Here is a 24,489-nt window from a genome sequence, read left to right as displayed (position 1 = left end):
AGCCCTATGAACCATCCTCCATGACTGCTTGGTCCCTGTCCACTATGCTTCCCACCTTGAAGGCTCTCATCTCATTGTAAAACTTCTGGAGCCAGAACTGCATTGTCCATTGTTAACAGTTCCTGGCCAGAAACATTGCTGATCTTGTGAACTGTTGCCACTGCTTTAGGACTCATTTAAACTTAAGAAAATCACTCAAATCACTCAAATTTGGGGTTTTTTTTGGTTTTTTGTTTTTAGGGGCTTTTTTTTTTTTTTTTGGTCTAAAATCATAGACCAAAATAGTATAACATAAATGACAAGTAATAAGTTATTAGCAAAAAAACAAAAACAAAAACCATACAAACACCCCCATGTATTGTTAAATGTGCTTTAAAGTGACACATGATAGGGACTGTTGAGATGACTCAGCAAGTAAAGTCCTTACGGCCATGACTAGGGACCTGAGCTCAGTCTTCAAGATTCACATGGTGAAGAGGGAGAACAAACCCCACAAAGGTGTCCTCTGACATGTGTGTACACATACACACAGATGGACAGACATAAACTCATAAATAATTATTAAAAAGTATTCAATCATAAACCATTAAGAACATATATCAGTATCAAATAGCAAATTTCAACAACATAGAAACTGTAATTCCATTTGCACTAACCTAATACAAACCTCATCCAAGCATCTCAGGAGTTTAGAGGTATTTTCTGTTTTTATTTTCTTGGTGTGGCATGTAAAAATGTGGCCCACTGTGTAACCCACTATGCAACCTAGGGCAGCCTTCAACTAGATTTCCTCCTGCTTCAGACTTCCAAATGCTGGGATTAAAGGCACATATCAGCATACTCACTCTGATTACTGCAGTTTTGACTAGATAAAGGGTATAACCTGATGAGCACTGCAAGAGGACACCTTACCACAGGCCACTAGAGCCTTACCTGCCCCGAGTCTGTGACTGCGAGACAATGCAGGGCTCCAACTGCCACATGCACAATCTTTTTCCCTCTCAGTCCTTCCACCACCTGTGGCTTGCGCACATGCACATCAGAGCCATGGCCTAGTCTGAAGTAGTCCCCTTTTCCCCTGAGAGGAAAACAACAGTCATTACATGGTTACAGTTTGACAATGCTATACAAGGAAACTTTCACTGCTATACATCTTCTAGAGAAAAGTGATAATGTCATACACAGTACTCAAGAGCCTTGCAATCTAAAACTTCATTGCCATATCCAAATTAACTCAGTAACTTGGCCAGTAAGATCTTTCATGCTGTGATATGTCTTACAATAGCTCTGTTACTATAGATTTAATTGGGGTGTTTCTGTTTGTTTGTTTTAAACTGAATAGACAACACTGAAAACTCCTCTCCCAAATGCTGTCTAGTATGTATTTCCAGGTTGCTATTGCCTGACATGACATTCAAGAATGATCTGGGCACTCAATCCTTCACACTTTTTAAATAAAAACAGCGATCTCTCTGCCTCTCTCTATCTCTCTCTGTCTCTCTCTATCTCTCTCTGTCTCTCTCTGTCCCTCTCTGTCTCTGTCTCTGTCTCTGTCTCTGTCTCTCTCTCTCTCTCTCTCTCTCTCTCTCACACACACACACACACACACACACACACACACACACACACACACACACACACACAGAGTAGAAATTTATTTTTTCAGGACCAAATGAAGCTAGAAGTCTGTTTTGCTCTCCTTATTTCACATAGCTTCCAATACAGTGAAACAGGATTTAAAAAAAAAAAAAACAAAAAACTATTTAAACCTCATGCAAACTGGTGTAAAAGTCTCTAGATTTCTTCACAAAAATCTTTCTGTAAAGTCATCTCAATTCAACAATTCAATATAGATTTTTTTTCCATGTAATCATGCCAAATGGATAAGAAAGTAAGTTTTCACAAGCAGCCTAGGCTGTGAACAGGGCTTGCCACACACTCCACATTTGGCAGTAACACTGAAGAAGTGCACGTACCACGTCCACACCACTCCCGACTTGGTGAGTGCCAAGGAAAACTGAGCTCCACACTCAATCTGGCATACCCCCTGGCCATTTAGTCTCTCAATGTTCTGAGGAATATTACAGCCTTCGCTTCCTCCTCGGCCCAATTTTCCAAAATCACCATCACCCCAGGAAAACACCAAACCTAGGTTTAAAAAATAAATACCTCAGGTAAATAGTTGGTAACATTCATACCCAGCCAGAAACCTACCATCACAACCAGCTCTTACCTTCATCAGTCAGAGCCAATGTCTGTGCGTCTCTACTTCCACATGCAACCTGGATTACTCTGTGACCAAGAAGGACTTTTACCTACTCAATGACAGATTTAAAAACAATGAAGCATGGCAACTGAGAAAACAACTAGAGTCAATAATGGACAAGCCTTTAAAAACCTAGACTTAAGGCTTATCTTTGCTAGATAATTTTTATAAGCAATAAAAATGTGTATGCTCACCATTTTGGGCTTCAGCTGTGTTGTGTTATCCCCATGTCCCAACCGACCATACTCGCCAAGGCCCCAGGTATACAGTTCCCCACTGGAGGTCAGGGCTGCACTATGAGAACTCCCGCAGGCTATGTCCCTGATACGCTTGGTTTTCAGGGCCTCTATGAGCCTTGGCTTGTCACAATTCCTAAGGTAAGAGTAAATTACACTCATAACCAAACATCTTTTCAGAGGAGGTCTATCTTCGGTCACCAAAAAAACATATACATCACTCTATCAAACCTTAAAAGAGAATATGTAAAATCATAGTATATCCATCCAGGTTTTTTAAAATTTAATATTTATTTTAATAAATACTTTTAATATTTCAAAATAACTATTAAAATACACTTTCATTACTAGTTAGCAGTTCCCTATTAATGAGTGAGGTTGAAGGAAGCAGCCTTACATTCTGCTGAAGTGTCCAAGTTTCCCGTCATCACCTTCACCCCATGAAAACACTTTCCCATCCATGGTTAAGGCTGTAGCATGCCGGCCACCTGCAACATTCATACAGTGGAAGGTTGCCAAAGGTTTTGCTATCCATTCAGCTTGGAACATATCATGTACACAATGTATATGTATTGACTAAATGAATAAACAGAATTATCACTACAATTATCATACAAGTTATCTAGGTGACATATATGTAAAATAAATGGACTTTTAGTAAATTATAAATTGTTAAAATATTTTACCTAAAAAGAAGCAGCAAAATAATAATGACTGTTAATGGGCCTCCTGTTACTTTTAGTATATAAGTCAAAACTTAGATAAAGTAAAAATAAGCACATTATAATTAGGCAGACTGTCATCACAAACAGCAATGTGCACCAGCAGTAAACCCACCATTTTGAAAGCTTATCAGCTTATGCTCTTCCTGGACACTCTGAGTCAAATGATCTGCCTCAGGTTATAGGCATGAGCTCTAGTATACAGTCAAGGCTCTGAGAACTTTTGAGTGTCAGGGCATTGCAGCAGATGAGACTCCTGGTACCCAGCATTGACTTTCTACTCTTTATCCCCAAAAGAAGACCCCATATTATCAGGAACAACAACTACTTCAATTCCAGAGAGGTGTTGCATGGGGCTACAGTATTACAGCCACCTTCCCACAAAGAGAGGCCAGAAAAGCCAGCACTCTTCACAGGCAAATGCCTTCGAGATGGGCCCAGACTCTAACCCTAGAGTAGTGGTTCTCAACTTCCCTAATGCTACTACCCTTTAATACAATTCCTCAGGTTTTGGTTTGCTGCTGAGTCATAGGGTAAATATCTGATATGCAGAATATCTGATATGTGACCCCCCCCCATACACAAAAAAAAAAGACTCACAGATTGAGAACCACTGGCCTAGAGGGTATCAGAGTAGAAAAGTAAATTCTTGTTTTACATAAGCTACTACTATTTAAGTTGTCTGTTACACAGGGTTATATCCCTTCCCCTCCCCTCCTCTCTCTTCCCCTTTCTTCCCCTCCCTTCCCCTCCTCTCCCCTCTCCTCTCCAGTATAAGCATGAATTGAGCTTGGTATCTAGAGTTCAGTTCCATTCTTAGAAACCTAGCATAGTGCTTCAGAAAAACATTCAGCAAAGCCAAAGCTGAAACTGAAGGACAGCAATGAACTCACTTGAAAAATATCTATATCACTGAAGAGTCATAGGTACTTTAAGGAATTTTATAAAAGCCACTGACTTCTACAGTAAAATAATATAGTTAAACAATAGAACTTTGTAGTTTCCTAGCTAAACCCATGCTGGGCCTGATACAATCACTCCAGGTCTGAATACACTATCTTTTTATATACCCACAGGTCTAAAATGCCAACAATGCTAGCTTCCAAAAACCTTTATTAAGTACTAATAACTAAATCTTAAACCACCTAGGGACCTATAACACCCATCTTTTCTTCAAAGTAGTTAACTAAAAACCTTGAAAAACAAAACAAGGTCACTTCAGGAAGTTACTTAAGGGCCTTAATCACTTAGTTGCAGGAGCAAAAGCTTATTAGAAACTGAGCACTGATGTACATACCTGAGTGAACTGCTACCTTCTTGACCACGTAGCTGCTGAGAGCTGTAATCTGCCGAGGAATAGGAACGGTCCCACTAGACATACCCAGGCCTAGTCGGCCATTTGTGGCTTCTCCACAAGAATACACCTTCCCTTCCACAGTCACTGCAAGAACAGTCAAAAGAGGTGTCACTTCAGTACATAAAAAACTATTGTTTTATGTGTGCCAAACATAATTTTTCCAATATTAGAATTATCGTACCTGCAAACAAGCTCTTAGAGCCACCAGCCACCTGAACCACATTCAGGGCTGACAGAGTCTCAGAGAATGAAGGAACCTTTATCTAGAATAGGATATTTAAAACAAAGAAAGGAAAAAAGATAATGTTCATAAACTTTTTAAATCATAAGTGATCTTACCAGATAATATACAGAACAGCTATTAGTTTCTGATTACCTTAGCCACAGGAGTCCTTACTCAGAAGTATATATACAAGCTAAAATATCTTAAAGATGAAAGAATACTATTAGATTGACTTGATTTGCAGGGCAGACACACAATTAGACCAAGAGCTGGAGTGACATTCAGTCCAGGGCTTGCTACACAGGCATGGGGATTTGAGTTCAATCACTAGAGTCTATATAAAAGAGCCAGGTATAGTTTACAATCTCAATGCTGGGGAAGAAATGCAGTTAGATCCTTTGAAACTTGGTCAGCCAACCTAGCCTAACCAGTGAGTTTGGTGTGTGAAAAGACCCTGTCTCAAAAAACAATGTAAACGGTGCCTAAGGAATAGCACCAGTAGTTCACATCCATATGTATGCACACACACCGAAAAGGAGCCACTTGTTGGTACCATTTGAGTCCTCAGAGACATAAGTGTTCACAACTCTTAACCTTTCCATCTAGGTACATGAGAACATTTCTGTACTAGAAGGTATAAAATGAAGTTCGTAAGTTATGATTTGAACATAAAATACCACGCACACAACCACAGAGTCATGCGTTTGAACATTTAGTCTCCAGCTTGTGCTACTATTCTGGAGAACTGAAGATTCTGTAGCAGATGGGAGCTAGATGGAGAAAATTAAATACTTGGAAGCTGGCCTTTAGGAAGCACAACTCTGCAGGTAGCCTTCTCTCTGCTTCCTGATCTGCTTGGAAGTAAGCAAGCCACCACCACGCCTTACACCGTGACATACTGTCCCTCTCAAAATGTGGGCCCAAACAATTCTTTCTTTCCTTGAGTTGCTTCTTTGAGGTTATTTTGTTACAGCAACAAGAAAGATCAAACAATACAAATATAAAGATAAAACAAAAGGGTAAATTGCATTTCAAGTCACTGCCTTGTTCACTCTCTTTAATTTTGACTCACAAAATGGTTCAGTGAAGAATTTCAGTATGTGGCCTAGAGACTGTTTTTGTGTTATTTTGGGGGAAAATGTGGCTGCATTTTGCCGCTGTCTGATGAGTATGACTGAGGTTAAGGTAAATAGACTTAGATTAATTGCTTTGAAAAAGGAAGTCTCAAAACAGCCTGGTGTAAATTCTGTTGTGTAGTTACTAAAGTTCACACTTATGAAGAGCATTTTAAGGAAGAAAAGGAAGTTGAGAAAGGAAAAATACAAAACATATGGTTCGAATATTAAAGGTACGCCAGGAAGTGAAATGGAGCTAAATCCTGTGTTCAAGGATATTAAATTGAATTAAGGGAGTAATGACCTTGGGGCAAGATCCCACCCAGTTAAGTTAGCTCCAGGCAACTTAGTACAAACCTTTAATCCCAGGAGGCAAAGACAAGAAGATCTCTGAGTTCAAGGCCAGCCTAGAACAGAGTAAGTTCTAGGTGAAGAAAAACTTAAATGCAGGTGTGGTGATACACACCTTTAATCCCAGGATACAGGCATACAGATCTCTAAATTCAAGGTCAATCTACAGAGCAAGATCCAGGACAGTCAAGCTTAGGCAGTGAAGAAATTAGAAAAGAGGAAGCTAGTGATAATATAACAGAGTGAGGGGGCCAAGTTCCAGCCCCAGCAAGCAGCAGAACTCAGCAGCTTTGGCCATGTGTCTCTGGCTTTATTTTCAAGAGGAGAAGACTACTGGGACAATCGATGCTGGTTAGCTGGAGCTAAGAAATTAGTGGTGATTAAAAAAAGAGACCAGTATCACTGAGGTGAAATTTTCTGGGAAGTATTTTCTGAGAGCACCCAAAAAAAAAAAAAAAAAAAAAAAAACAAAACCCTGTGTTCCAGAGATAGTCAAGGTTGTACCTCATGCTACAGCTGGACTTGGTAATGTGTAAGAGTCACCCAGGTGATACTGGTTTTGAAGGCATGAAGGCGTTGAAGGCATGAAGGTATAAAAGCTGTTCTCATGAAGAGCAGCTGAGGCTTGGGACTGTGAGAAGCCATGGAAGGCCATCAATGAAAAGTACAGCCTCAGTTAAATTGACAATTCAGGACTAAAGCAGTCATGCAAAGGAGTTAAGGCTTGGCACCATGAAGAGAGTCTAGGAGAGGCTATTGGTGAAGCCTAGTTGCAATGGAAGACTCTAGTGTATTAGAGATTCCAGTACCATGGGATGATCACCAAGAACAGCAGTGGCAATGGAGTGGATCAACCTGAGCCTTAGAGTACTACAGCAGGCAGAACTGGAGAAGTGAAGCCAGCCCTTTGGAGGATCATGTGTGGATCTCAGACACTGAAACAAGCTGTAATGGTTGAAGCTGCCTTGGAGACCCAAAGATATTAAAAATGCCAGAGTTATTTGCTGAGGAAAGCTGCTAACAGGGAGAGGAACCAGCTCAGGAGAAAGTGAAAAGAAAATTATACGAATTCTAGGTTTAGAAATATAAAATTAAAAGAGTAAGCCCCAAAAGCCACAAACTCAGGGCTAAGCCCTGCCGCCAGGAATAGCAGGCCATAAAGATAAAGAAAAGGGATGCAAAAACCAGCTCAGGCTATCGAGGACTGACCCATAAACCATCCAAAGACATCCCCCCAGCTTACTCAGAGTCATACTTTAACCAGATGTCCTCCAGACCCTGATAAGCCCCTACTTGTGCTTTCCAGCCATTGTGTCCTACAGAGAGCACTCCAAGAAACCGGCGGCCCAAGCCTAACCAGAGGTGTTTCAAATACAGATGCTTCATCAATTTTGACAAACTTTTAAAAATAATGAGGATCTAAAGACCCAACCCTTCTCCTGATTTAGTAGCTCTGTTCCAGGAACCAGGGGGCCATAAAACCTTCTGGCATCCCCTTATCTCCTGGAGCCATAAAACAATCTTGTAACTTGTGGTGCATTCCCCTTTGACATCCCCCATCCCCTGGTGCTCACAGCCTCTGCCTTTAAATATTCTTTTTCCCAGCCTCTCGAGGCCGACACCTCTGTCTCCTGCGCGGGATACGTGTCGGCCGGGAGATCTCTGTAATAGGTCTCCGTAATAAACCTCGCCTTTGCTTATTACATCCAAAATGGTCTCTCTGTGTCTGGGGTCCGCGATTTCCCAAGACTTGAGTAAGGGTCTCTCTGCGTGGGATCTTTCAAAAGTAGTTTGTTACAGTCAACAAAGAAATGAAAAGGAGTTGAACATCTGAATACCCATTTGACATCAGACATGGACATGGCAGAGTTTGAAGTTTGCCCAGCTGGTTGCCTGTCTTAATTCGGAGATTACAGTTAAGTGATTAGATGGATCTCAGAAGAGACTTTGAACTTTGGACATAGATGACACTGCTATAGACTATGGGGACTTTAGAAGTTGGAATAAATGTACTTTTAATTATACCATGTTTAGGTATGGCCTCCATAGACTCATGTATTTGGACAAGCCTACGGAGGCCAGGGAGTGGATGTAATAGTTTACATATGCTTGCCCCAGGGAGCAGCACTATTAGAAGATGTGGCCTTGTTGGAGGGAGTGTGTCACTGTATGGGTGGGCTTCCAGAGGATGCTCAGTCTGTTCCTGGCTTCCTTCAAATGAAGATATAGAACTCTCAGCTCCTTCTGCACCATGCCTGCCTGGATGCTGCCATGCTCCTGCCTTGATGATAATGGACTGAACCTCCAACCCTGTAAGCCAGCCCCAATTAAATATCCTTTAAAAAAACTTGCATTGGTCATGGTATCTGTTCACAGCAATAAAATCCTAAGACAGAAGTTGGTGCAAACAGGGTGTGTTGAGCAAAGGCAGACAAGGGATCTCTGTGAATTTAAGGCCAGCCTGGTTTGCAGAGTTAATTCTTGGCCAGCCAGGGAGGGGAGGGGAGGGGAGGGGAGGGGAGGGGAGGGGAGGGGAGGGGAGGGGAGGGGAGGGGAGAAAAGAAGAGAAATTATATATTTCTATTTTCCATTGTAGATAGATGTGGTTTAAGTTGAGTCCTCTAAGAAACCCTTTATTATTATGCAGTGAATTGTTTTACCAAGTTGAACGGTCTACAACCTAAAGTGGAAACTAAAGAGCTCTGGCACAGATGAGACACCTAGATCTACCTGCCACTGCCCACTTCAAAATGGGCATCAGGAGCCTTAGGACATAAATGTAATTAAGGCTTCTGAAATAAAATAAAAATTAGTTCGAGTATGAACATGGAAGAAATTTAAGTTGAGTTCTAACAGTCTCTGACTAGAGGTGTCAGAGGGGCATAACTCAGGATTCTATTATAGAATGTTAAAAAGAGCAGATTTCTTCTGATACAGTTGTCTCCTAATACTAAAATTTGCAGTTAATTGTTTTTGGGACTCAAGATATTGCAATAGTTTAAATGTATTATTTGTTATAGTTATTTTCATTGTGTGTGTGTGGGGGGGGTCTTATCTTTTTGTAAGCAAATACTTCACAAATTAGCATTCAACCCAATTACTCATGAAATGAAGTTCAAGCATGGGATCTGTTATGTGACTTTCTCCTGGCTTCATGACTTAATAGTAAGTCTCTACCCATGAGCCACTCCACCATAACAAGTGTGTACAACCAGGTGCATTTTTACTAATTCTCTGTGCTCACAAAGCACCATCTCCATAAAGCTACTCTACCTCAAATATCTAGAAAGCAAAACTCACAACTTATTCATCTTTGTACCATTATGACATTTTTATACATTATTGTCTAAGTATAAATATTATATTGTACTGAAAGCAAGATATAGTTATAACCAATAGTTTTACCTATACATTGTCAAATCATTTCACATGTTTTAGTTTATGCTCTAGTCTTTAGGTAAGTACAATATAACTATATCTAAAGAACAGAGGCTTCTCCCAAACTCAATTTGACAATTTTTATTACTTTTGAAAACTGAATTTCCTAAACCACATCTAGAAAGTACATCCTGGCAGAGTCTGACTCTCGGCGAGGCTCAGACAGAAACAACAGTAAACATTCGCATCAGCCACAGGGCATAAATAAGTACCTTAGAGCCTTTAAGCCCACCAAGTTGGTCCTTGTCATTCAGTCCCCACACAAACACTTTGGTTCTTATTGTAGCTGTTGATTCCAACCCTGGAGTCTTCTTTCTAATAAGACTAGACAGGAAAACAAAAGTAGAAAAACAAAGCTTATTCAACACAAAGCATTTAAAATACAAAAGAGCACCTCTAAGTAATGAGCACATTCTAGTCACTCTTAGGAACTCTTATAAGATTTGCTTCACCACAAGAAAACCCCCAATCTGTATGAGTAAGTGTTCCACGAGACCAACATTTTTATAGATATTCCATAGGTGAAATTCTTACCTTCACTTCAGTAATCATTTATACATTAGCTTGTCTTGGTTTTTGAGAAGGATCTCACTATGGAGTCTTGTCTGGCCTGGAATACGTAGCCCAGTCTAGCATGGACCTCACGGTGGCCTGGGCTGTTCTGTAAACTCAGAGACACCTGCCTGCCTCTGCCTCCTGAGTACTAGGATAATAGGTGTGCATTGCCATACCCAGTAACGTAATCTTTTACTACAAAAATTTGTATTTTAGCCTTTTATTTTTGATGGAGAACATTCTTGTATCAAATCAACTGGTCATTCTTCCACCATAAGATTCTGTGAGACAAAACTCCTATGATCCAATGCATATCTGCTTGCTTCTTAAACACAAGTAAGTATTACAGTGTTTCATTGGCTCAAGACAAAAGTCCTATTTGTCATCAGGGTATACAATGAACAGAACCCAAAAAGTCCTAACAGATTCACCAAGAAGTACGCCTTGTGGCATTTGGGAGATGGAGTAGAGAACTGTACTTAGACATGTGTATGGCCATTTTATTTTTCAAGAAAAAAGTTAAAATAGATTTAACTACACTACATTGGAGTTCTTCTGATACAGACATACATCAGACAATATGCTACTTTTTTCCTTCATATCCTCTGACTACAACACAAGCTTGAATGTCTGGCCACTGGCCCACTACACTGAAGGGTCTCATTCCTGAGTTGCTGCCTACTTTGCTGAACCTGTGTCCTGACCTGTCCTTGATGGTAAGAAACTCAGTCAACATCAGCCACAGCACTAGTTCTCTACTTGATAAAAGTCTCACAGTGCACTGGACAGTGTTAAGATTTTTCTCAGCTGTTATTTTGGGGCCAAGTGTTAAAACCCTGCCCCACCCCCTTGACTTTTTTTTAATCTATTTTTACAAGGAATGGAATATTTTGGGTTCTAGAAACTACCCTTTATATAGACTTGTCCCTTTTTTAAAGCATGTTATATAAGAATAAATATTTGCTTTAGGAGATCAAAACCCCTTGGTATGGGAATAAAATGTAGAAAAGCTGACTTCTGATAAAAGGCAAAGAAGAACAAATTAATATACAAGGTACCAGATTACATATAATAGATTTTTGGTCAAAATATGGCTGAGAAACAAGAGCTGACATTCAGAATATTCAATAAATGTTACCGTGGTAAGTACTGAATGGTCAGCTAATCATCATCACTTGGACACATGCAATTTGAGAGCTGGCTCTGAGACAAACTTCTTAGACTGCTAATTAATCCAGACATTATTAGATAATTAATAGTATTATTTAGAAATTTAAAGATGAATTCAAATGTCAATTTTCCTGTTAGTACATTCAACCATTAAAAAAAACCTCATTAAAAAGTCACGGTTATATCACATGTATAATCAATGTACTGATTAGATCTATTCAACTCATTTTAGTGACCACTAAGTAATAAGACTTTAATCTATAATTCTTACATATACTGTGGATAAGCTAGTGTATGCATATAGTACTTTCTTATCATCTTCTAGGAAGAAGTTTTAAAATAAGGCAGGACAGCATCTGAAACCAATACCACAGGCCCTAAAATAACCTGGCTCACCCACAGTTGCTGGCCCACTCAAGACTAAGAGCATGTATTGAGCTGTAATGCAGATGGAACTACTTTGTCTCCTTATATCACTGAAAGCAACTAGGAGCAAAATGTATTTGTTCAACTGAGTTGGTGCCAATGCCTATGGAAGGCTCTGGCTCTACAAGGAATTCAACATGGTCTTAGCAATGTTGAACAAACAGCAATATGTTTGGCACATGTTTGCTGGAACAATCCCACATGCACAGATTCATCTACAAAAGCACAACCTATGAGGAAAGAATATCTACAATGCTGCTGCTAGAACTGCAAATGAGGCCTAAAGTAGCCCTTGTTCCATGTATCTCTTGGAATAAACAGACAAAAGAAGAATCTCTCAGCCCTGGCATATGCTAATCGATTACTTCCTGTCGGGCAACAGTCCACTGTAGTCCCTGAAGGCAGCACACACTCCCCTCTTTTCCCAGTTCCAAACTGATGTAGATGAGACTGTCTAATTTCAGTTTTTATGTTCCCTACAGAACTGGCACATAGATGGTGCTCCACAGGAAAATGCTGAATGATAAGTACGGTAATAATCATCACTATTACACACAAAGTCAGGACTAACAAGAAGTCCTAAGATTCCATAAAAATTATACACAAGAACCTAAAGACAATCCAGACACAGTTTTAAAACAATGTATTTAATGCCACCAAACTATCAACTTAAAATTGTTGAAATAGAAGATTATGCTTAGTATACTCTACCATAATCAAGAAAAAGTAAATCATTTAAGTTAATAGTAAAATAACTGGCCAAAATACATATACTATACTATTACTGTGGAAAAATACCTTTTGGCACAGGTGAGGAAAAAGGAAGCTACAAGGATTTACACCAAAGCAGAGATGTTTCAGGTTTAATGAATAAACAAACAAACAAACAAACAAACTTTATGTTTTATTTTCTTGTAAGTTAATTATTCTTGAAACCCTAGCTAAATCTATCACACACTCTAGTAGGCACAATGCTATCCTCACTCAGAGTAAGCATTTACTCCTGTGAACGGGACAGAATGTAATGAGCACAACAGTAGCGACCCTCACCTCCCAGTGCTGCCTTTGTCATCCTCCTCCTCCTCATTATCTGAAGCCAGAAAAGGAACTGCGGCCAAATCCTCCTCCTCTGCACGGATGCGTCCCAGCAGGATGAGACCGTGGATTTTGCAGTCAATTCCCGAGCTCCTGCACTGTTTTATTGCAATCTCGATGTACCTGTGATACTGGATGAGAAAAGAAGGAGAACAAACATCTCAGATTCAAGAGACAGACAATGTTCTGGGAGGATGGGAGATCTGAAACTGCATTTATTATTTCATGAGTCTAGATCAGGCCAAGATAAAAGGCCACCAACATCAAAGTAACAGAAAGAATAGAGACAGCAGAAAGAAGGTGAGGTGGACTTTACTTTTCCCCCACATAGAAGACAGTTAAGGCATCTGAGCACACTGAGGAGTACAGAAAGATGAATGCTGCTGGGAAGGGACTCCTAGCTCCCAGTGAAAGCATGAGAACTGCCAAAGAGACAGGGTGGGTTGTTGGAAATTCAAACTGGAGGCAGAATTTCAAGTTAATTAGACATCAGCAACCCCCACACTACAAAGAGGTGAAAGAATCTGAAAGTGAACATTCTAACACCTAAAATCCTCCTTCCTGGCCACTGCCTGGAAAGTAGGTGATCTCACAGCTAGGCAGTGGGAATGTAGGAAGAATGCCAGAGACTGAGCCAGGTCTGCCTGTCTACCTGTCAAGGAGGGGTAAGGAACCTTGGGATTGAGAAATCCATGAAACAAGTAAATCAGACCTAGGGAAGGAGCTGCAAAATCTCGAACATGGTACAGCATAAAAGCCAGGAGCACCAGACCCCAAGCTACAGTGTAGAGCTGCACAAGCACCATGAGATTGTGAAGCTAAGATTTGCAGCAACCCCACCCAGGACATAAACAAGGAGGAGATACACAGGTTATATGGAATTTGTGATGGCAGAATTTGGCACAGTGTACTGAATAACAGAACAAACACAGGGACAAGTTCTCCAGGTTGAAACACAGGTTCAAGAAGCACCAATGAAAATGTTCTCCTTTATTCTATATTGCTTTTAATCATTAACTTTTGACTTTAGCATTCTATTATACATATATATATATATGTATCTTTTATAATTTTAAATTTTTAATTCTTTTTCCATATTACGTTCTTATATCTTAAGTATTCAACTGATATGCTGTAACTTATACTTAGTTCTTAGGTCTGTGCCTCTTTTCTCTAATTCTGATACACAATGTTTTCTACTGCCTTTTTAAAGCCTCTAACCTATCTATATACTTTCCACTGTACTCTATTTCCTTTTCTTCCCATAGTTCTTTCATTAACTACTTATATACTGATACTCTTTTTTTTTCATCTTTATTAACTTGAGTATTTCTTATTTACATTTCAATTGTTATTCCTCTTCCCGATTTCCGGGCCAACATATATACTGATACTCTTTTTTTTTTTTTTTTTTTTGGTTCTTTTTTTTCGGAGCTGGGGACCGGACCCAGGGCCTTGCGCTTCCTAGGCAAGCGCTCTACCACTGAGCTAAATCCCCAACCCCATACTGATAATCTTAATGCATATGTGTTTGCAATATTTCCCTCAACTGGTACACTAGTGTCCCCGTCTCCAAGTCTTACAGAGATACAAGTGAGGGAAACAAAACTCACTCCTGCATCTAACACTGGGACTACTGTCAAAACAAAATCACAGCTTGATACTTCAGTTTTTCCCTTAACATAAATCTAAGACAATCTTACATGGATCACATGAAGAAAAAAAGGAAAAATAAAAGGAATGGGAGAAAAACAACCCAAAGACAGACACAGACAGGAACACACAGACACAGACACAGACACCGACACAGACACACACACACACACAGACACACACACACACACACAAAAGAAATTCAAACTCCGTAACATAGCAGTACAGCACAACTTCTCCACAAGCTACCATTTGTCAGACCTGACAAACAAAGACAATGAAATGAAATGCTAGGGAAAGGTTTCAAAATCTTAGCTTTAAAAAGTACCAATGACCAAATGAAGACACAAATAAACTGAAAAGGAAATCAATTCTCGACCTAGACAACAAAGTTATGAAATCAATTTGAAACTTACATAAGAGAGTTAACAAAAAAATACAAGAATTAGTAACTTCAAGGAACAATTTGGAAAGTCAAGACTCCAAAAAGGAAGGCAAACAGGTATTAGATAAAAGAAAAAAATTAATCAAATAAAAAGCCCAGCAGAAAGATCATCCATAGATACAGGAAGACCATAGGAAGAGTCCATTCCAGGGTAGAGACCATCGCAGTTAACACACTCAACATGAGAATCAATGAGCTTAATCAAAACTACCAAAATGTAAGACTAATTCAAGGCACCAAACTCCCACATGTAACTGTGATAAAAATCAAATGGCTTAGATAAGGTACTCAATGAAATTTTAGCTGAGAAGGCTCCAAACCTAGAATAAGAAGAGATGCAAAACCAGAAAGTATTTAAAACACTCGAAAAGGGAAAGAAAAAGACCAGAAAAGAAATATGCACAGTATATCATAGTCAAGACATTTAAAAAAAATTTAAAAAGTAAAGAAACAAAACTAAAAGTTGTAAGGAAAAAACAATTCACCCTTCCACGAAGAAACATCAGAATAAAATCAAGACTGTCATCACCAACCCTGAAAGTCAGGAAAATAGAGAATGATCTATTTCAACCCCTAAAAGTAAGTAACTATCAACCAAGCTTTCAATACCCAGCAAAGCTGTTCACTAACATTTCCAGGGAAGTAAGAATGCTTAACGGCATGCACAAATACAGTTCAATGACAGGTCAAAACAGACAAAAAAAAAAAAAAAAAGCCAAGGGAATAATGTATACACAGAGGAAGAAGAAAGTCTCACCCCAGAGGGTATAAGAATATACATCATGAGAACAGAAGAAGAAAAGGGGAGGGACGACAACACACGACTCAGAGGAATGTTCATCAGGCCAGAATAGCAAAGCAACAAACATCCAAAACCAGGAGAGAAAGAAAAAAGTATCAAGAAACCAACCAACTAGAACACCACCAACAATCACAGAACTTTCTCACTAATAGTGAGTGCAGATGCTCCTAACAAGCCAACTGGAAGATCTATATACCTCCTTGTGATAGTTAAAACTGTCAACTTGAAAGAACCAAGATCCACCTAGGAAATGGGCCTTTGGCCATGCCTGTGAGAGACTGCCTTGAATAGATTAATTGAAGATGTGAGAACCCCTGCCCACTGAGACTGGCACCAAGTCCAAACTGGGATGTAGGCTATGTAAATGCAGAAAGGAACTGAACATGCACTTATTCATTCATTGCTCTAGATAGAAAGACTAAAGCTGCAATGTGACCAACTGTCTTGGGTTCTTGCCACTGTGAGTTCCCTGCAATGATAAAACATTAAACTCAGCTGCAATGAATCCTTTCTCTTTTGTCGTTTTGTCAAAATATTTCATCACAGTAACCAGAAAAGAAACAAAGACACTGATACTCAACTGAATTAAGTGGCAAGATCCAACTATCTGCTGTCTTCAAAACTGAATCAAAGGCTGGAAATCAACCTACCAACCAAAGGGGAGTTGCAAACAAGCTGGTAGCGATTTACACATCTGATAACACAGTCTTCCACCCACCTACTCAGAAGACATAAAGAGACCAAATTGGACCAGTAAGATGGCTCATGAGGTAAAGACACCCATCTCCAATCTTGACCACCCAAATTTGATGTGAACCCAAGGACTCACAAAGTGGAAAGAAAGAGCTGACTCTCACAAGTTGTCCTCTGACGTTACATATGTGCTATGCTCACTAGGTGGTGGGTGGGTAGGTAGGTAGGTAGGTAGGTAGGTAGGTAGATAGATAGGTAGATAGGTAAATAGATAAGTAAGTAAACTGTAATAAAAATTACAAAAAGATTAAAAAATACAGAGGGCCACTACATGTTAATAAAGGGAAAAATTCTAGGTTTAATTAAAACTAGAGTTAAAAAGTTGCTAAAACAGGCTCTGAAGAAACATACAAGATCATTAGAGAAGACTTTGAAAATGTATATTTCAAGTTTGGAAATAGAGAACAAATGAAAATTTTCCTAACTGTATACAGCATACTGAAATTAAACCTAGAGGATATAAATAAAAATTTAAACAAATCCATAACATTCAAAGATACTGAAGCAGTATTTAATTATCTCTTCACAAAAAGTCACACCCGGATGAATTTACTGCTGAATAATCGGAAACATTTAAAGAAAATCTGATAATAATCAACATTTGTGAAAATCTTTCACAGAACACAAAAGGAAAGGTATAGATTCCAACTCATTTTACTAAGCCAGTTATCACCCTGATATCAAGACCAAACAACCATACATGAAATGATGACCAATTTCCTTATAAATGGATACAAAATACCTTTGCAAATTAAGTTCAAAATCACATTAATAAGACAACATGTTATGATTAAGTTGGTATCATTCCACACGTGGAATATATATGCAAATCAATATGTAATACAACCTTAATAGACTTAAGGCAGAAATCACATAATCATCTCAATAAATACAGTAAAGGCAGTTGGCAAGAACTGAACTAATGATAAAAATTCCTGAAGATATTAGGAGTAAATGGAACATATCCCTATATAATAATATTGACTATTAAGTATAACTAACTTATAGCCAATGTTGCATTAAATGGGGGAAAACTGACATCTCCCCTAAAACTGGAGCATGTTCTCTCTAGTATTATACAGTATACTATTCACCATCTCAGCTACAGCACTAAGTCAAGAGAAAAACAAAAGGGATGAAAACTAGAGAGATATTAATTTACAGATGGTAAAGATGCTGTAAATCTAATAGAAAACTTGAAGATATGATAAATGCTTTCACTAAAGTTGCAGTATACAAAATGATTATACAAATATTATTTGCTTTTACTTATATGGCAATAATGAACTTGCTGAAAAAGGAACTCAGAAAGAAAAAAAATCTGTACACAATAGCTTCTTTAAAAAAATAGGAAGAAAATCTAGGAATAAACCTGAAGAAGCAAGGTAAAGGTAAGTATAAGAAGAATGTTGAAGACAGTACTAGGTGACTGAAAGACTCCCATGCTCCAGAGCTGGCAGAGTTAATATAAAAACAGCTATGCCACCAACAGTAATTAACAGATTAAATTTAATCTTCCTAAAAAATGCAAAGATATTAATGGAAGTAGAAAAAACTTAAAAATCATAAGTAAATATAAAAAAAAGCACGTGCAGCCAAAGCAATTCTAAGCCAAGAGAATATTGCCAGATATAGCATAATGTGTGACCTCAAATCATTTTACACAGCTACAGTGTCAAAAACTACATGGTACTAGCACAAAAACAAACATGCTGACAAATCAAACAGAACAGAGGACCCAGAAATAAATTCGCACAGCCAAATTCCAAAAACGGTGTCCAAACAAATACTGGAAAAGATACAACTTATTAAACAAACTGGACGTCCACCTGCAGCAGAACAAGATCTATTTCTCTCACTGCACACAAAACTTAAAGTGAATCTGAGAGTAATTAAAAGGCTGAAAACTGAAAATTGATAAAGCAAAGTATTGAGAAAGCCCTGCACATAGGTATACACAGAACTTTAAGAATAGAGCACCAATAGTAGAACTAACAGCCCCAAGAACTAACCAACAGGATCACTTGGTGTTAAAGAAACTTCTGCACAGCAAAAGAAACCATGAGCAGAGAGAACAGCCAGCCTACAGGTTGACAGAAAAGCTTTGCCAGGATACTTCAGAAATTTTCAAGAGACACAATAAACGTGGATTCCATCTGTGAGTTATTTTATTACTACCTCACAAGTACAACAGTTGAACCACAGGGTGCAACAACAGAGAAGCAATTTCAGCATCACAAATATCGACGGAAAAATCTATCACTAAGGAAAAGAGACTTAGTCTTGACAAATACTTGCAGATGTAAAGAGTAACCTCAATCAAAATTTTTAAACAGTAATAGGAAATTGAATATATGCTTGCTTACTACCAAAAACAGTAAAAATATAAACAGTTTGGTTTCTTTCCCTAGAGTAGTTGTATAAAATAAGGTACTGAAATATGCAAATCATTTAAGAAAGAAAAAGTTGGGTTCTGTATTAACACTACGAGTCACCCGTGTCCTACATGAAATCACACAGAAAGGAACAGGGCTACAACTCACCTCCGCACAGTCACTTAGCAGGGGCACAGTGGTGTCCGTTTGGTTGATATTAATCGTCTTTAATTCAATTAGGTTATTTAAGGAATTTCCACCTACAACAAATAAGAATAAAGAAATCAAACAATCTTTATTAAAAGTAAGGGGACACTTCTTTTAAAGTAAATAAATTCAATTACCTGACACCACAACTAGAGATGGCATGTAGCTACTATCTGCTGGATCTACTATCATTTTTAATCTATGAACAAGAACATCTGGGAAAATCTCCAAACGAATCCAATGCTTTTTTAAAAAGGGAAGAAAAGAAAAAAAAATATTCTCAGTTACCAAAATTTAAGTTATATTTTTCTGCTAAAATATTGCTAGAAGCTAGAGTGATGGCTCAATGGACAAAGGTACTTGCTGCTACGCCTGATGACCTGAATTCAATTCCTAGATTGTAGACAGACAGACAGAGACACACACACACACATAAATAAAGCCATTTCTTTTTAAGTTAAGTAAAATAAAACAGTATTGTGGAAGTGTGAATCTATGAGATTTCTTAAAAATACAAAATGTAACATGAACATTTAACCTTACTCTGGAAAAATAAGAACATCCCTATTAGGGATTTGATTTGTGCTCATATGGGAATTTGCATGTCTGCTGTGGGTCCCTGCCAACAGTTGGTTTTTGACTGGTCAATAAAGAGCCAGCAGCCAATGGCTGGGCAGGAGGATAGGGGCAGGACTTTTAGGATTCCCACTGGCAAGAAACACAGGAGAGGAAAAGAGGAGGTCTGTCATGAGAGGAGTGTGGGACAGACCATGCTGTGAAGGAGCAGTGAGGAGGGTGAGACGGCCGAAAAATAAGTGCAAAGAGAAAGCAGCTCCATGGTAGGGCTGCCCAGAGGGAAACAAGGCAGCAAAGGTAAAATACAGATTTAGAAAATGTTAACTCAGGAATACCAGAGGGGAGGGTGTACTAGTTGTGGGGAGGTTTGGAAGTACCCATCCACTGAGCTAGTTAAAGCAGATTAAATATAAAGGTGGTGTGTCTTCAATTCGTAAATCCAGCTCTTGGGCAGGTGCAAATCTGTGTCCTCATCCGCCAGGAGCATAGAGCCACCCTTCAATTATTTACCGCCACACATCCCTCCCCACCACGCCCTAATTAGAGCAAGATCTCACTCCAAGTCCCATACACACACACACACACACACACACACACACACTCTCTCTCTCTCTCTCTCTCTCTCTCTCTCTCTCTCTCTCTCTCTCTCTCTCTCTCTCTCTTCTGGCTAGAGATAGTCTTTTCATACTGAACAAGTCACAGAAAACACTATAGTTGAGATAAGATAATACCCCTGACCTCCTCCCTGTCTCATATCTGCCCTGTCAGCACATAGTTTTAATGTAATCCCAAAACTCATTTATATGCTAAAAAAATTTCTAACCAGACATATAATAGGAATTAATACTTTACATATGAAAATCTAACAAGAAACATGCAGTGAATCTTTATCAATTGGTCACTTAATAACATCTATTGTTCATACTGTTTAAAATCTAACAACAATGCACAACATACTACTTTGTAACTTTAAAATTATTTATGAACTGAAATATAAAATGAGTATTAAGGGGGTTTTAGTAAAGCTGCAGGTTCCTCAGTTCATTGCAAAGGTCTAAAATACATCTTCCAAATCAGTGTGTTTCCTGACACATCCCACCAAATATTACCTTTCCTTGTGACCCAGATGACTGCCAACAGGGCTCACTGCCATCAATGAGACGAGAAGCCTGGTTAACGGAGGATGACACATTCAGGCTCTTCACCATTCGGGACCAGCTGTCCAGTAGCATTCCAGGCTGACTGCTATGACATCGTTTCAGCTGCTTTCCAGAACGGCCACAAAACACTGCAGACTGCCCTACGGCATGTGGTCAAACAAGGGGTAAGTGCTTGTAGGACTGGTCAGAGCCTCCAAGTTTGAGACACTAAGAGGATTACACAGCAAGGAGCTTCTAACTATACTATTTTTAAAGTACCTTTAAATTAAAAGAGCTGATTGATATAAAAAAAAAATGGCTCTTAAAAGCCCACCTGTCTCTGCCTCCCAAGTGCTGGGATTACTGCCTAGCTAGAAAATACTCTTATTAGAACTGCTTTTAGGATCTGAGAGAGTAGTTCAGTGGGAGAGTGCTTGCCTGGCATACAGAATGCCCCTGGATCAATCAATCTCTAAAAACTACAAATATAAAATAAAAATAAAAATGCTTGTATGAATTCAGAGCTAAATGTCAAATTTGTATTTACATATTAATGTTAAATTAAAATATTCAACTAGCCCATCTACAAGAACCAGACAAAAGAAAGTAAATAAACCTCTGTCTGAATGTATCAAAATTAATGAGGTAGAAAAGAATTACAAGCCCAGCATCTAAAGAAGGCTAGGGATAAATGGAAGTGTAGAGAGGAGACAGCCTGGATCTGACAGGTCCCTTGAGTATCTGTCAGAGAGGAACGGGTGGTTGTGGTAGCCATAGAAAACAAGGTGCACTGGAGATCCCAACCAGAAGCATAAGGAAGAGTAATTTCTGAAGTGACACTAGGCTAGGAGCATATTTATTTTCTCTTTATAGATTACAGTTCAACATACAACTATGTCAGTCAAGGACAGTTGACAAACATGAGCTTGAAAAGGTATTTATCACTAAGGCCTGACAAAATAAACCTCTCTTCCCCCATTCTTTGGACAAAGTGAGTATGAGGCCCAAACTGATTCCAGAAACAATGTTTAATATACAAAGGGCCAGGAGGTTGGTGGTTAAGAGCCCCTCTTCTAAATGACTCAGGTTCAATTGCCAGCAGCTACATGGTGGCTCATAGCCATCTGTGACTCCAATCCCAGGGGATCTGATGACCGTTTCTGGCCTCCACAGGTATCAGGCATGCACACATGGTACACAGACATACTTGCAGACAATGTACCCATACATATACTTTTTTTTCCCAAAATATAAAGTCTAGAACACAAAGGTACATAAGGGTTACATGAAAGCATGATTTAGAACACCAGAAATGAATAAAAAAAAAAAAATACAAAGACTGAAAGAACAAGAAAATGGACAGATGGTAACAATACAATTAAGAATTTCATAAGTAGTTTACAACAGATGGGACTCCAATAAAGAGTTTCTAAACATCTAGCATGAACTGAGGAGCAACAATTCACAAAAAAGGAATGAGACAAAGGCAAATACAGAGCTAAGAGCACCCCCACCCTCCACCCCCATACAAGAGAATGGAGCAAAATTGACATGTGAAAAAAGGTAGATGGGCAGTTTTCTAGAACTAACCAAAAATACCAAGCCACAGAATTAAGAAGCCCTGCCTACTTACCCAATAATGATAAATATAAAAAGCATGTATCTATGCACATGTAAAATTTATGTGTTGATACAAAGATATTTCAATATCAGATTACAATTGTAGGGGTTAATGCCCCCACAATACAATTATCCTGCCAGCTGACTTCAGGAGAAAGACAATGAACCAAAGTCCAATGGCACAGATTTTTAAAGTGATGAAGGAAAATGCCCAGGAAAGATAATATCAGAACTGTAGAAAACAATGAGTTTGGTAGGACATGCCTATAATCTTGGCACTGAGAAACTAGAGACAAGAGGAACAAGGTCAGGCTCCACTGCACAGTCAGTTTAAGGCTAGCTTGCCTACATCTAAAACATGCATATATATATATATATATATATATATATATATATATATATATATACATATATATATATATATTAAAGCTAATAAGGCTTGCAAAAGTACAGTACCCACACACATCAGTTTATTTCCTCACAATAGCAACACAAATTTCATAAAGAAAATTAAAACAGCTTGAAAAGCAAATGCTTACGAATAATTTTAAACAATGTTTATGGCTTATATAATGAAAATTTTAAAAAATAAAACAAACAAAAAACTACAGTTAAGCAGGCCTTAACTGTTGGAAATGACCATCATCTCTAAAGCAATTCAATATAAGAATGTTAAAACATTCTGGTAGTAGCTCTGAGGTACACAGCAAAGACTATGATGCCAAGACACAAACTGACACTTTAACATCAATGTTATGGCTACATCATTCACAACAGTCAGGGGTGGGGGTGGGGGCTTAAATGCCCATTAATAAATAAAAGGATAAAAACACCTAGTATATGCATATAGTGTAAAATTTTAACTATTAACTAAGACACATTCTGATACACATTCCAACACAGATGAAGAACCCTAAAGACAGTGTGTATGGAGTTGGTGTGGTGCCACTATGTATTTGAATGCTAAATACTGGCCCCCAAGATCCAGTCACCCTGGATGAGGAGATCCTCACGTACATCAAATGATGCTATTTAAACCTTGCTCCCCAAGTTATCCCTAATTGGCTAATAAAGTTGCTGACAGCCTGGGCTAGGCGGGTAGTTATGAGGGATAGGAGGTAGGCAGAGTAGTGGTTCCTGGGCTTGGAGTCTGAGGTAGAGACCGGAAGGAAGGAAGAAAGTCACCATGGCATAGGTCGTGAGCACATGGCATTGAAGACTTTTGTGATGGAGAAGGAGCTGCCTGGGTAGGACATAGCAAGTGAATCTCAGAGATCACCACAGGAAAGTAGACAAAACCCCTTAGGCGGTTGATATCTGCCCAGCTTTTTTAAACTTACTATAAACCTAAAGGTTTCTGTTTCTTTTAACTGGGAACAACATGGTCTAAAGTAGAACAGAAACCCCTAGTAAATATGTAAAATTGACAGGGGGTATAGCTCCCCCAGAACTACATTTACCACAAAACAGTGTAGTAAACTAAGCCACTAGAGTAAATATTTGGCAGATCTGTGCACACAATTTATGTAAAGTACACAAAGTCATAGAGACAGTAAGTTGACACAAGCTAGAGTCATTTGGGAGGAGGGAATATAAATTGAAAAAAGTGCCTCCATTAGATTTATCTGTAGGCAAGTTCATGGTGCACTTTTCTTAATTACTGACTGATGTGGGCGGGCCTAGTCCTTATGGGAGCTACCCCTCATCAGGCAGTCCTGGGTGCTAAAACAAACTGGCTGAGCAAGCCAGTAAGTAGCACTCCTCTGTGGTTCTTGCCATGGCTTCCCTGGATTGTGGATTTGTAAATTGTAAAATTAAATAAACCCTTTCTTCCACAAGTTGCTTTTGATCATGGTGTTATATGACAGCAACAGAAATCCTAACTAAGACACCAAGGGATAGAGAAGAGAAGATGAGAAAGTTAAATGCTAATGTCTGTTTGGGTACCTAATACAACAGTTGTTC

At 38.8% G+C, this 24,489-nt stretch overlaps 1 protein-coding gene across 3 annotated transcripts in view; it reads right to left on the bottom strand.

The window, feature by feature from the left end:
* The window catches only part of Herc2 (HECT and RLD domain containing E3 ubiquitin protein ligase 2), a 203,204-nt gene that overhangs the window by 72,502 nt on the left and 106,213 nt on the right, over positions 1-24,489 (bottom strand). For all 3 annotated transcript variants that reach the window (XM_087556934.1, NM_001444180.1, XM_087556945.1), the window contains 12 exon segments: positions 20,875-21,065; positions 19,327-19,432; positions 19,151-19,242; positions 12,910-13,085; positions 9,921-10,032; positions 4,763-4,844; positions 4,522-4,665; positions 2,900-2,990; positions 2,461-2,638; positions 2,234-2,315; positions 1,977-2,148; positions 934-1,078 (listed from right to left, as the gene is read on the bottom strand). In XM_087556934.1, coding sequence (XP_087413060.1) covers positions 934-1,078; positions 1,977-2,148; positions 2,234-2,315; positions 2,461-2,638; positions 2,900-2,990; positions 4,522-4,665; positions 4,763-4,844; positions 9,921-10,032; positions 12,910-13,085; positions 19,151-19,242; positions 19,327-19,432; positions 20,875-21,065 — 1,571 coding nt within the window.

The sequence above is a fragment of the Rattus norvegicus genome, chromosome 1, assembly GCF_021556685.1.
Source record: "Rattus norvegicus strain SHRSP/BbbUtx chromosome 1, alternate assembly SHRSP_T2T, whole genome shotgun sequence".
Lineage (NCBI taxonomy): Eukaryota > Metazoa > Chordata > Mammalia > Rodentia > Muridae > Rattus > Rattus norvegicus.
Note: the sequence above shows the minus strand (reverse complement) of the source record. Positions and strands in the feature narration are given on the sequence as shown.